General features: G+C 46.7%; 1 protein-coding gene across 1 annotated transcript; it reads left to right on the top strand.

Annotated features, from left to right (window-relative positions):
* The first annotated feature begins 1,411 nt into the window (after positions 1-1,411).
* Positions 1,412-13,089, top strand: kctd14 (potassium channel tetramerization domain containing 14). Its single transcript, XM_080197995.1, has 2 exons — positions 1,412-1,525; positions 11,795-13,089. The coding sequence occupies exons 1-2, from the start codon at positions 1,466-1,468 to the stop codon at positions 12,464-12,466; spliced, it is 732 nt and encodes a 243-aa protein (XP_080054121.1). The 5' UTR covers positions 1,412-1,465; the 3' UTR covers positions 12,467-13,089.
* The last annotated feature ends 1,181 nt before the right edge of the window (positions 13,090-14,270 follow it).

Genomic DNA, 14,270 nt, shown 5'->3' with positions numbered 1-14,270 from the left:
CATAGACTCAAACAGACAGAGCCAAGTGTACACAGGATCCCGCACTCTCAATTTTATGGAAAACATAAATACCAGCTCATCACCTGAAGTGTTTGCCGAGATTTGAATTATCTGTCCTAAGAAAGGTGGTAACTATTCATTACTGGTCAAGATTGACACAGGAGCAAGTTTGAGCAAGCTATCCTCCGGGTGCTCCAGTTTCCTCCCACTGGTTAGGGGCATTGGCCATGCTAAGTTCTCTCTCAGCGTATCCAAACAGGAGCCGGAGTGTGGCAGCTAGGGGACACATTAACTTCATTGCAGGGTTAATGTAAGCCTACTTGTGACAGTAATAAATAAACTTTAATTATATTGTCAGCATTCATAGGTGAGGGGCATTATTCAATGGAGTACTAAATCGGAGACATCTGGGACACTAGGTGTGTGTGAGGAGAGCTGTGAGACTGAATAAAGTTGATAAACTCTCTCAGTGAAGAAAAATTCTCTGCCTTGGTATCGTCTTCACCAACAGGCTTGGATTTTATTAATACTTAGGACTTGCCCACCCTCTGTGATGTCACCTCCACCAATATCTCCTGGATTTGATTTGATTTATTATTGTCACAGGTATTTGGAAACAGCGAAAAGCATTGTTTCTTGCGCATTTTACAGACAAGACATAGACTCATCGAAACATAAAGTACGTAAGGGAGAAGGAAACAAGAGAGTACAGTGTTACAGTCATAGCCAGGGTGTAAAAAAAGATCGACTTAATATATGGTAGGTCCATTCAAAAGTCTGACAGCAGCAGGAAGAAGCTGTTCTTGAGTCGGTTGGTACGTAACGTCAGACTTTTGTATCTTTTTTCTGATGGAAGAAGGTGGAAGAGAGAATGTCCGGGGTGCGTGGGGTCCTTAATAATGCTGATTGTTTTTCCGAGGCAGCGGGAAGTGTAGACAGAGTCAATGGATGGAAGTTGGTTTGTGTGATGGACTGGGCTTCATTCACAACCCATTGTAGTTTCTTGCGTCTTGGAGTGCTGTCAGCCAGAGTTAGCGACCCTACATGTAACCCACATGCTTTGTTAGTCACCTTGTCGACTTGTCCAGTGTGCTATAAGGATTTATGTATGTGAACAGCGACCTGATTTACACATTTCTTTTCCTGTAGTGTTTTCCGCCCCACATGAGTGTGTACGCTCTGGCAAAGGGTCCTCCGGACTCGAAACCTTGGGCTCTAATCCTCTCTCTACAGATGCTGCCTGACCTGCTGGGATTTTCCAGCATTTTCTGTTTTCGTTACACGAGTGCGTACTGCGGCTTTAAATTCCTGTTTGTCTCTCAGGCGGCGTAGCATTCTGACTGAGCTGACTGCCCCGCTGCTCCCCGCCCTGTCCACCTGACTGTTTACGTAGGAATTCCTTCAGCAGGTGCCTCCAGTGTCCCGCCTGCTCCGTACACAGCAGCTGGAAAACAGGTAGACAGGCATGAGTTCAACCGGATCGAGGGGGACCTCAGGAAAAACCAACACTGGCAGCCCTCAGAGCGTGAGTTTGACCTTTTCCCTGAGTAAACACTTACTGCTTAACTTTGTAAAGGAAAGTTTCCAGACTGTCACTTCCTTCTCTCTCTCTCTCTCTCTCTCCCTCTCTTCTCAACTCCTCCACTCTCTTCTCTCTCTCTTATTCTCTCCCCCTCGCTCCCTTCTCCTCCTATCTTTATTTCTAACCCTGGCTGTCTTTCTCTCTCTCTGTGTCCGTCAGATCTTTAAGGATTTCCCCAGGCAATCAATCTATCAGTTAATGCCTCTCCCTGAGTAATGTTTACTAATCCCTGTAGTTGGAGACTTGTCAGAACTGGAGGGGGAAGGGTTTGCAGTGACAGTGTTTTAGTTGTGGGGCCAGGGGAGGGGGTGACGAGGACAGTGGGTGTTCAAATCACGGTTGCTGCTATATTGTTAAATCCCAATCTCTTTGCCTTCTCCCTTTCGAAAGCATTGGCCCCTGTCTCCATGAGAGTCACAGATCTCATTTCGTGGTTAGATCCAGAGTTGCCCGCTGTAAAATTCCACACTCCAGACCAATTTATCATCCAATTCAATTAAAGGATGGGAGATGGTGGACTAGCAATCTTTATAACAGAAAGAGGCCAATCAGCCCCAAGAGTCCATAGAAACCCTACAGTGCAGAGAGAGGCCATTTGGCCCACCGAGTCTGCACCGACAACAGTCCCACCCAGGCCCTATCCCTGTATCCCTACATACATACCCGCTAATCCCTCAAACCTACACATCCTGGGACAATTTACCTTGGCCAGTCCACCTAACCCGCACATCTTTGGACTGTGGGAGGAAACTGGAGCACCCGGAGGAAACTCACGCAGACACAGGGAGAACGTGCAGACTCCGCACAGACAGTGACCCGAGCCGGGAATCGAACCCAGATCCCGGGAGCTGTGAAGCAACAGTGCTGACCACTATGATACCACGCTGCCTGTGTTGGCATGCTGACCACTATGATACCACGCTGCCTGTGTTGGCATTTAAGTTTTTTTTAAGTTTAAGTTTCCTTCCCTCAAGTGGCATGGTGTACATCAGTTAGCCTCATAACGCCAGGGACCCGGGTTCAATTCCAAGCTTGGGTCACTGTCTGTGTGGAGTCTGCACATCCTCCCCATGTCTGCATGAGTTTCCTCCAGGTGCTGCAGTTTTCTCCCACAGTCCAAAAAACATGCTGGTTGGGTGCATTGGCCATGCTGAATTCTCCCTCTGTGTACCTGAAAAGGCAACGGAGTTGTAGCTACTAGTGGAGTTTCATAGAACTTCATTGCAGTGTTAATGTGAGTCTACTTGTGACACTTACAAAGAAAAAAAACTTTAAGAACTTAAAAAAAAGCTGAGATCAGCCATGGCACATTCTCCTTGTGTCTGCGTGGGTTTCCTCCAGGTACTCCAGTTTCCTCCCACAGTCCAAAGATGTGGGGATTAGGTTGATTGGCCATGTTAAGAAATTGCCCCTTAGTTTCCTGGGATGTGTAGGTTAGAGGGATTAGTGGGTATAATATATGGGGATATGGGGGTAGGGCCTGGGTGGGATTGTGGTCGGTGCAGACTCGATGGGCAGAAGGGCCTCTTTCTGCACTGTAGGGTTCTATGATTCTATGAATCCCTACAGTGCAGAAGGAGGCCATTCAGCCCATCGAATCTACAGCTACCACAATGCCACCCAGGCCCTATTCCTGTAACCCCATGTATTTACCCTGCTAATCCCCTGACACTAGGGTCAATTTAGCATGGCCGATCGACCTAACTTGCGGATCTTTGGACTGTAGGAGGAAACCAGAGCACCTGGAGGAAACCCACGCAGACACGGAGAGAATGTGCAAACTCCACACAGTCGGTGACCCGAGGCTGAAATTGAATTTGGGCCCCTGGCGCTGTGGGGCAGCAGTGCTAACCACTATGCCGCCCTTAAACCTGGAATCATGTGTAGGCCAGACTGGGTAAGGACGGCAGATTTCCTTCCCTAAAGGACATTATGGGGCTTTTACCACAGGACAGCAGTTTCATGGTCACTATTGCTGAGACCAGCTCCTAATCCCAAAGTTAACTAATTAACGGAATATAAATTCTCCAGTATCTGTGGTGAGATTTGAACTCCTGTCACCAGGCCAGGCCACTAGATTACTAGTTCAGTTACATAACACTACTTTCCTCTGGGTGCTCTGGTTTCCTCCCAGAGTCCAAAGATCCGTGGGTTAGGTTGATTGGCCATGCTAAATTGACCCTAGTGTCAGGAGATTAGTAGGGTAAATACATGGGGTTACGGGAATAGAGCCTGGGTGGGATAGAGGTAACTGCAAACTCAATGGGCCGAATGGCCTCCTTCTGCACTGTATATCACATCAGTCACTAACTCCGGTCAAGTTTCTCACAATCCTCTGCTGTTTTCTGTGTTTTTTAAAGGAATTTACATTCGGGAAACAGACCATTCAGACCATCTGTTCCATTCTCCATACAAGCCCATTCCAACCTATTTCACCTCCCTCTATCAAAAAGATCCTTCTATCCTGTCCCCTCCCCCTTGTGTTTATCCAGCTTCCTTTAAAATGCTTTCAAAATCTATACACCTTGACCATTCCCTCTGGTAGTATCCCAAATATTCTGGGTAAAATAGTTTCTCCTGAGTTCTTTATTGAGTAAGTTAGATTCATGGTCCTTAGTTTTTGAAAAAAGTGCACTGTTTTAACGTCTAGCATTTAAAAAAAAATAGCCTCCTGCTCACTGATCTAAATATATTAATTAAATTTAGTCTCTGGAAATATGATTTGAAACTTCGATGAAATTCTCCAACCTCTGCTTGAGGCTCTCTCTACCAATCTCACTTGCGAGTTTGTATTCCCATGAGGTAGGTCACTAATTACTTGCATCAGTGAAGCCAAGGAGCAGATTGTCCTGCTCCACCTCTGTTTTCCTTTCCATTCATTCTTTCTTGGGATGTGGCCGATACTAATGAGGTCCAGTGTTTATTGCGCATTCCTAATTGCCCGTAAACTGAGTGGCTTGCTAAACCATTTCATGAGTCAACCACATTGCTGTGGCTTTGGAATCTCGCAGAATCACAGACTCCTGCAGTGCAGAAGGAGGCCATTCGGCCCATCAAGTCTACACCAACAATAATCCCATCCCCATAACCCCATGGTATTTACCCTAGCTAGTCCCCCTGATACTAGGGCAAAATTTAGCATGGCCAATCCACTGAACCGTTCATCTTTGGAATGTAGATCATATCAGATAAGGACAGCAGATTTCCTTCCCCAAAGAAAATTAGTGAACCAGATGGTTTTTTCTTACAGTAATTTTCTTTATTATCAGTGTAACAAGTAGGCTTACATTAACACTGTAATGAAGTTACTGTGGAAATCCCCTAATTGCCATGCTCCAGCTGCTGTTCAGGTACACAAAGGGAGAATTTAGCATGGCCAATGCACCTACCCAGCATTGAGACTGTGAGAGGAAACCAGAGCACCTGAAGGAAACCAACGCAGACACAAGGAGACTATGCAACTCCACACAGACAGGGACCCAAGCCGGGAATCGATCCAGTGTTCCTAGCGCTGCGAGGCAGCTGTGATAATCATTACTGGGACTAACATTCAATTCCAGATTTTATTAATTGAATTTAGATTCCACCAGCTGCCATGGTGGGATTTGAACCTGTGTCCATAAAACCATAAGATATAGGAGCAGAATTTGGCCATTCGGCCCATTGAGTCTGTTATGCCATTCAATCATGGCTGATATGATTCTCATCTCCTGCCTTATCCCCTTAACCCTTGATTCCCTTATTGATCAAGAACCTACCTATCTCTGTCTTAAAGACACTCAAAGACCTGGCCTCCACAGCCCTCTGTGGCAGTGAGTTCCACAGGTTCACCACCCCAGGACATTAGCCTGGGCCTCTGGATTACGAGTCCAGTTACTACTATGCCACCATCTCTCTGTAGGTGTTGGATTCTAGACATTTGGAGATGCCTCAAGGTCTATGATGCATCAATGCCAATGAGAATGACTGACCACTTTGTGGCTGATACTGCAACTAGTCTGTGTCTGGTCGAGGACACCAACCTCCGCGTAAATTAAAGATTTCAGGACGCGCTGTGAGCAAAGAACAGCCGGGAAAATAATCACAGGGCCACTGAGAAAGAAATACCTGCCTGCTCGAGTGAGTAGGGGTGGCACGGTGGCACAGTAGTTAGCCCTGCTGCCTCAAAGCGCCAGGGACCTGGGTTTGATTCCCGGCTCGGGTCAATGCCTGTGCAGAGTCTGCATCGATTTCTGCGTGGGTTTCCTCCTGGTACTCCGGTTTCCTGATGTGGAGATGCCGGCGTTGGACTGGGGTAAACACAGTAAGAAGTCTTTAACCTGGTGTTGTGAGACTTCTCGCTCCAGTTTCCTCCCGTAGTCCAAAGATGTGCTGGTCAGGTGGATCAGCCGTGCTAAATTCTCCCTCAGCGTATCTGAACTAGGGGATTTTCACAGTAACTTCATTGCAGTGTTAATGTAAGCCTACTTGAGACTAATAAATAAATAAGCTTTAAACTTTGAGAATCAAAACTCATCTTATCAGCTGCCTGTTAGTTTCCATTTGGCCGTGCGAATGAGGGGATGATGAGGGTGGGTCAGGCAACCAGTGGCAGAGAGACTGTGGTGAGGTAATTGGATATTGGGGGGGGGGCAGGGTTCAAAGCCACAGATCAGAGCCACCTCTTTCCAAAGCGGTGATTCCAGATAATGAATGACTGGATGAATGAAGGATATCACACAGGCTCCGGAACTGTCCCTCTGCCAGCTCGGGAACATTTTTGACGTTGGGTCAAGGTTTCTCGCTTTCCCTATGGAATCCGCAATGCCCTGGGGCTGTGACAATTGTCCTTTGACAAACAGAACCATTTGCTTTTGCACCCAGCATGGCTCCAGGCCCTAGCGTGGCTCTCCTTTGACCCATACTGACCTCAAATTTTGCCCAGGCCACTTGGTGAAATGCTGCCTTGACCCTGAGGGCTGCTATTGGAACCACAAGACTGTGGCTACAGCCTGCCACATGGAAGTGGGCATGGATGGTTGCTTTGCTAGGTTGATTGCACCTACTAAATATGCCATGTGCCCCATCTTGTGGCTCAGAAAGAGGCCATTCAGCCCATTATGCCTGTGCCAGCTATTCAAAGAATAGTCCACTCTTTGCAAATAGCTCTCCATACGTTCCCCCTCCAATTATTCCAGATCACAACCATTCACTACATAACTAAATGTCTTTTCAGCTCTTCTCATGTTCTTTAACCAATTATCTTAAATCCTGTCCTCTGGTTATCCACCCTCCTGCAAATAGAAATTGTATTTCCTCATTTATTCTAATAAAAGCACTTATAACTTGAGTCTATTAAAGGACCTAATCTTTCTACATTTAGTTTTGATTGGTCTGGGATAGGCACAGTAAGCAGTCTCACAACACCAGGTTAAAGTCCTGTAGGAGTTAACCTGGTGTTGTGAGACTTGTTACTGTACACTTAATTTGAATTAGGGTCACTGTCAAGCAAAAAACTTTTAACTTGATAGTAGATTACAGATTGTAATGGGTGTTTAATCTTGCCCACATTAGCTCATGAGCTGCTGGATCTATCACGGGTGGCACAGTGCTGCCTCACAGTGCCAGGGACCCGGGTTTAATTTCCAGCTTGGGTCACTGTCTGTCCGGAGTCTGCACCTTCTCCCCATGTCTGCCTGGGTTTCCCCAGGGTGCTCTGGTGACCTCCCACAGTCTGAAAAACATGCTGGGTAGGTGCATTGGCCGTGCTAAGTTCTCCCTCAGTGTACCCGAACAGGCGCTGGAGTGTGGTGACTCGGGGATTTTCACAGTAACTTCATTGCAGTGTTAATGTAAGCCTACTTGTGACACTAATACATAAGCTTAAACTGCTCTGTCCCTAGCACAGTGGTAGAGCCATAATACCATATCCTCACTGTGAAGGCCAGATGTGCTCTTCTCAAGGACTGGGCAGTGAGAATTCCTACCTATGTTACCCTGGACAGATGTGCCTTTGACAGAATGATTGGTGAGGGTGACACCAAGTGGGTGACCTTCTTCCCTTGTCCCCCCACCAGTCTGCAGTGATCTACTAAGATACGGAGATGCTAGTGTTGGACTGGGGTGGACAAACTGAGGGGTCACACAACACCAGGTCATAGTCCAACAGGTTTATTTGAAATCACAAGCTTTTGGAGCACTGCTCCTTCCTCAGGTGAAGTGAAAGAGGCATGCAGGCCATAGGTGAAGTGACGATAGCTCAACATTCACAATATTCAATGATTGGCTGTGAGTATTGGGCTATTTTCATTGCATCTATATATTTATCGTGATCTACCAAGCCACTGATAGCAGAGAGATTTAATGAAAAACCAATCCATCACTCAAACCAGCCTCCCATCCATTGATTCCGTCTACACACAGAAATGCACCATACTGGTGCACCATAGAAAGCATTCTTTCTGGTTGTATCACAGCTTGGTCTGGGCTCCTGCTCTACCCAAGACCACAAGGGACTATAAAAGGTCATGAATGGAGCTCAATCCATCACACAAGCCAGCCTCCCATCCATTGACTCTGTCTACACTTCCCGCTGCCTCAGCAAAGCAGCCAGCATAATTCGGGACCCCCACGCCCTGGACATTCTCTCTTCCACCTTCTTCCATAGGGAGAAACATACAGAAGTTTGAGGACAAGTACTAACCGACTCAAAAACAGCTTCTTCCCTGCCACCATCAGACTTCTGAATGGACCTATCTTGCATTAATCATTGAAGGAGGCCATCTGGCCCATCGAGCCTGCACCGGCCACAATCCCACCCAGGTCCTATCCCCATAACCCTACATATTTACCATCCTAGTTCCCCCGACAATAAGGGACAATTTATCATGGCCAGTCAACCTAACCTGCACATCTTCGGAGTTGATCTTTCTCAACACCCTAGTAACACTACATTCTGCACTCTCTCCTTTCCTTCTCTATGAATGGTATGCTTTCTCTTTATAGTGCGCAAAAAACAATTCTTTTCACTGTATATGTGACAATAAATCAAATCTAATAACTATAAAGGCAACATAGAACATAGAAAAACTACAGCACAAACAGTCCCTTCGGCCCACAAGTTGCGCTAATCATATCCCTACCTACCAGGCCTATCTATAACCCTCAATCCCATTAAATCCCATGTACTCATCCAGACGTCTCTTAAAAGACCCTAACGAATTTGCCTCCACCACCACCAACGGCAGCCGATTCCACTCACCCACCACCCTCTGAGTGAAAAACTTACCCCTGACATCTCCTCTGTACTTGCTCCCCAGCACCTTAAACCTGCGTCCTCTCGTAGCGACCATTCCAGGCCTGGGAAATAGCCTCCGAGAATCCACCCCATCTATACCTCTCAACATCTTATAAACCTCTATCAGGTCACCTCTCAACCTTCATTCCTCTGGGGAGAAAAGACCGAGTTCCCTCAACCTATCCTCATAAGGCATGCCACCCAATCCAGGCAACATCCTTGTAAATCTCCTCTGCACCCTCTCAATAGCTTCCACATCCTTCCTGTAGTGAGGCGACCAGAAGTGCGCACAATACTCCAAGTGGGGTCTGACTAGGACCCAACATAGTTGCATCATTGAAGGTTCAGCTAAATTTATATACATCTAATCAATTCTCTGCATACAGTTTAATCTCTTGCCAAAGTGCGATTTAGCCTCACAGCCTTCGCGTTGTTAATCCACTGCCATAATTCTGATCGCTGAAACCTGGAAGTCTCTCCATCTAAAAGATTTGAGGTTAAATCGATTGACAATGAATAGATTTTGGAAGCAGGTTGAGTAGCTGGATTTGAGATACAGAGCTGTCATTACTGATTGACAGATAGGTGGGCTCAGTTGTCTCCTCCCTCGTTCATATGTTCCTCTAATCATCGCACTATCAGAACTCAGATTGTTTAAGCATTGTAATGCGTGTAGGCTTGCGTATGTATTTTCCACAGGGTGTTGGCAAGTAATGATCAGTGCACCAATATTTGAACAACAAATAGTTGTCACCTTCAATGGAATTTCCAGGCAGTGTCCTGCCCTCAGAATGACTCATTCAGCGAGTATTTCTAAAATGTTAGCACAGTGACGTTGCCGCAGTCTTAAAGGGCCAACAGATCAGTTCGATTTCTGGGTGGCATGGTGGCACAGTGGTTAGCACTGGGTTCGATTCCTGGCTTGAGTCACAATATTCAATCATTAGCTGTGAGTATTGGGCTGTTTTCACTGCATCTATATATTCATTGTGATCTACCAAGTCACTGATAGCAGAGAGATTTAATGAAAAATCAGTCCATTACTCAAACCAGCTTCCCATCCATTGACTCCATCTACACACAGAAATGCACCGTACAGATGCATGGTCTCCCCATGTCTGCGTGTGTTCCCTCCGAGTGCTCCGGTTTCCTCCCACAGTCTGAAAGACCTGGTTAGGTACATTTACCCGAAAAGGCGCTGTGTGATGACTAGTGGATTTTCACAGTGACTTCATTGCAGTGTTAACGTAAGCCTTACTTGTGACTAATACTAATAAAACTTTAAATAAAGTAATGATGGGGTTATCATGACTTAAACTGGAACCAATTTTTAAAGAAGGAGATTGTCATCAACTTCAGGAAGCGTAATTTGGGAACACAATGTATTTACTCTATCAATACCTGTCTGAGTTGTTAACGGGTCACACACACACACACACACACACACACACACACACACACACACACACACACACACACACACACACACACACACTCCTGGCAAGCCACACACCATCCTCACTTGGAAATACATCGCTGTTTCTTCACTGTGGCTGGGTCAAAATCCTTGAATTCCCTCCCTAACAGCACTGTGGGTGTACCTACAGTATGTAGTCTCACAATACCAGGTTTATCTGGTAGCATGAGCCACTAGCTTTCGGAGCGCTGCCCCTTCATCAGGTGAGCGGTGAAGGTGATGCAGGTGTATCTACACCACAGGGGCTGCAGTGGTTCAAGAAGGCGCCACCCTCTCACCATCTCCGGGGCCGTCAGGGTACCACAGTGGTTAGCACTGCTGCCTCACAGCGCCAGGGGCTCGGGTTCAATTCCGGCCTTGGGTCACTGTCTGTGTGGAGTTTGCATGTTCTCCCCATGTCTGCGTGGGTTTCCTCTGGGTGCTCTGGTTTCCTCCTACAGTCCCAAGACGTGCAGGTTAGGCGAATTGGCCATACTAAATTGCCCTTTAGCATCACGGGACTAGCTAGGGAAAATGTATGGGATTATGGGGATAGGGCCTGAGTGGGATTGTGGTTGGTGCAGACTCGATGGGCTGAATGGCTTCCTTCTGCACTGTAGAGATTCTGTTCTATGATTCCTGAGGACAATTGGGGATGGACAATAAATGCTGGTTTAGCCAGCGATTCCCACATCCACTGGAAGAATAAATTGAAGTATTTAAATAAACACCCCAGATCATCACTGAATCTCCAATGTACAAAGGGATACAATTTCGCTCTAAGCAACATATCCTCATAATTTAGCCATTTTAGTGCTAGTTGATCTGTCCTGTATCCCTTCCAAGGCCAGTCTATCCTTACTGAGCAAGGTGCAGTGCCCAGAGCTGTTACTCCTGATATGGTCCATCTATAGCTTTATGCAATGAGATCACAGCTTTCTGAATACCATTAATTCAAAGAAGGCAACCTCGGGACTGATTTGAGTTCATCGTTTTAATTTGTGTTACAAGTAGGCTTACATTAACACTGCAATGAAGTTGCTGTGAAAATCCCTTAGTCACCACACTTCAGCACTTGTTCGGGTACACCGAGGGAGAATTAAGCACCGCCCATGCACCTAACCAGCACGTCCCTCAGACTGTGGGAGGAAACCGAAGCATCCGGAGGAAACCCACACAGACATGGGGAGAAGGTGCAAACCCCACACAGACAGTGACCCAAGCCAGAATCGAACCCAGGTCCCTGGCGCTGTGAGGCAGCAGTGCTAACCACTGTGCCACCCTGCCAGCCTAAATGACCTTGTTGGGTCTCACTTTCTGAGTTCATGTTCACACTTGCAGGATAACTGTTTGGGTGAGATGTAAACCTTGGGCCCATCGCCCAGGATGAATGATGGATGGCCAATTGGGAGGGGAAGGGACAGAGAATTGGGGGAATGGGGGTGAACAGCTCTCAATTCATTTTGTTTTGTTTTTCTAGGCTTCATCAGTCGTCAGTCTGAATATTGGGGGTCACATCTACTCCACCATGCTTGGAACCCTGCTGAAGTATCCAGGGTCAAAGCTGGCTGAGATGTTCAAGAGTCCGTACCAACCAACGCTGGATTCAGAAGGAAGGTACTTCATTGACCGCGATGGGACCTACTTCAAATACGTGCTGGAGTTCCTCCGGGGCCATGAGCCGCCCCCCAGCCTCGCCGAGGAGGTCTACCAGGAGGCCATGTACTACGGCATCGAGCCCCTGGCCAAGCTGCTGGAAGATTCGCCCAAGATCTTTGGTGAGGTGGTGGGGCGGAGGCAGTTCCTGGCCAGGATACCAAACTACCAGGAGAACATTGAGGTGATGGTGCGGGTGGCCAGGGCAGAGGCTATGGCCTCGCGGCAGTCCACTGTGTTGGTGTGTGTGGTCAGGAACGAGGAGGACGCGGCCAAATGCCACGAGGTGGTGAATGGCCTGGACACTGGCAAGGAGTCGGTGGTGAGGTTCGGACCCTGGAAAGCATCACCCTCCATCTCTGACCTGCTGTATTGTATCAAACTGGACATCGAAAGCAAAGGCTATAGCACCTCCTTCCGAGCCCACGAGGTGGGAAAAGGTTTCCTCGTGCGACCTTGTGAATTCCTCTACAAATTTACCTTCACATGGTGGTAAAACATAACCCAACAGGAACTGTTCCCACACCACCCACTGAAGACATTTGGAGTGTCCGTTTTACTGGGAACCAGTGGAGTTTGTGTGAAGAGAGGGTGTTGCATTTCAGCCAGATGCGAATCAGAGAATGATGCAGCACAGAAGGAGTCCATTCAGCCCATTATGCCTGTGCTAGCTCTTTGACAGTGCTCTCCAATTAATTCCACTCCCCCCACTCTTTCCTCTTAACCCTAAAAATTTCTCCTTTGTAAATAGTTATCCAACTCCCATTTGAAAATTACTACTATATTTGGTAATACTGCCCTTGTAGGGAACACATTCCAGATGTTGACAAATCAACAAAAATTCTTCTCATCTCTTCAGTTCTTCCAATTAACTTAAATCTGTGTCCTCTAAATGCAAGACACAGGCTAAGAAACGAATATCAATGAGAACAAAGAAAATTACAGCCCAAGGACAGACCCTTTGGCCCTCCAAGCCTATACCGATCATGTGTCTCACTATTCATTATATCTCAATGTGGAAATGCAGGCATTGGACTGGGGTGGGCACAGTAAAAAGTCTCACAACACCAGGTCAAAGTCCAAGTTTATTTGGTAGCATGAGCTTTCAGAGCACTGACCCTTCATCAGATGGACTCACCTGATGAAGGGACAGCACTCCAAAAGCTTATGCTACAAATAAACCTGTTGGACTGTAACCTGGTGTTGTGAGACTGCTTACTGTTCATTATATCTCATGCAGTTAGCAACAGATTTAAAGATATTTCTTTTTTAATTACGATGTTGTTGGACTATCGAGTGGGACTCCCTTTCCTTTATATTCATGATGCAATTGAAAGAAACTTCAAACAAAGTATTCCAAAGGGACAAAGACAACTCAGAGTAAAGGAAGGCCATTGGGCCAACCAAGCTAGCTCATTCTGTATGAGCACAGTTTCCAATCCCATTTATTTAATCTGTAATGGGGAGTACCTGCAAAATCTCTGTGTTCAAATCTCCTTCTACACCATTCAGCCCAGCTGGTGGCTTTCCCCATATAACCGGAGCACTCAAACCTGTATTATTTCAGGATATTTCATTGTTTCAGCACAATGAAGGTTCGCCAGAATAATCCCTGGAATGGCAGGATTACTTTTATGAGGAAAGGTTGAGGGAATGGCTGGTGTTCTCTAGAGTTTAGAAGATGAAGGGGTACAAAATTCTTGTAGAAATCAATGAGGGTAGAGCAGGAGGGATTTTTCTCCTGGCTGGAGGACCTAGACAGTAAGAAGTCTCACAACACCAGGTTAAAGTCCAACAGGTTTATTTGTTAGTAAATGCCACTAGCTTTCAGGGTTTGTCCCTTCGTCAGGTGAGGGTGAAGGGGCAAACCCTGAAAGCTAGTGGTGTTTACTACCAAATAAACCTGTTGGACTTTAACCTGGTGTTGTGAGACTTCTTGTTGTGTTTACCCCAGACCAACGCCGGCATCTCCACATCACAGAAGATCTAGAACCAGGGTACGCTGTGACAGAATAAGGGGCAGACCATTCGGGAACAAGATGAGGAGGAATTTCTTATTTCAGAGGGTGGCGAATCTTTGGAATTGCCTTTCCCAAAGGGCTGTGAAGGCTCAGTCATTTCGCATATACAAGAGTGAAATCATTAGATTTGAATGGGTGGCACGGTGGTTAGCACTGCTGTCTCACAGCGCCAGTGACCCGGGTTCAATTCTCAGCTTGGGTCGCTGTCTGTGCAAACATAAGAAATAGGAGCAGGAGTAGGCCATCTAGCCCCTCGAGCCTGCCCCGCCATTCAATAAG

This window comes from Carcharhinus amblyrhynchos, chromosome 10 (assembly GCF_965287045.1).
Source record: "Carcharhinus amblyrhynchos chromosome 10, sCarAmb.v2.hapA, whole genome shotgun sequence".
Lineage (NCBI taxonomy): Eukaryota > Metazoa > Chordata > Chondrichthyes > Carcharhiniformes > Carcharhinidae > Carcharhinus > Carcharhinus amblyrhynchos.
This window is presented reverse-complemented; position numbering and strand designations above follow the sequence as displayed.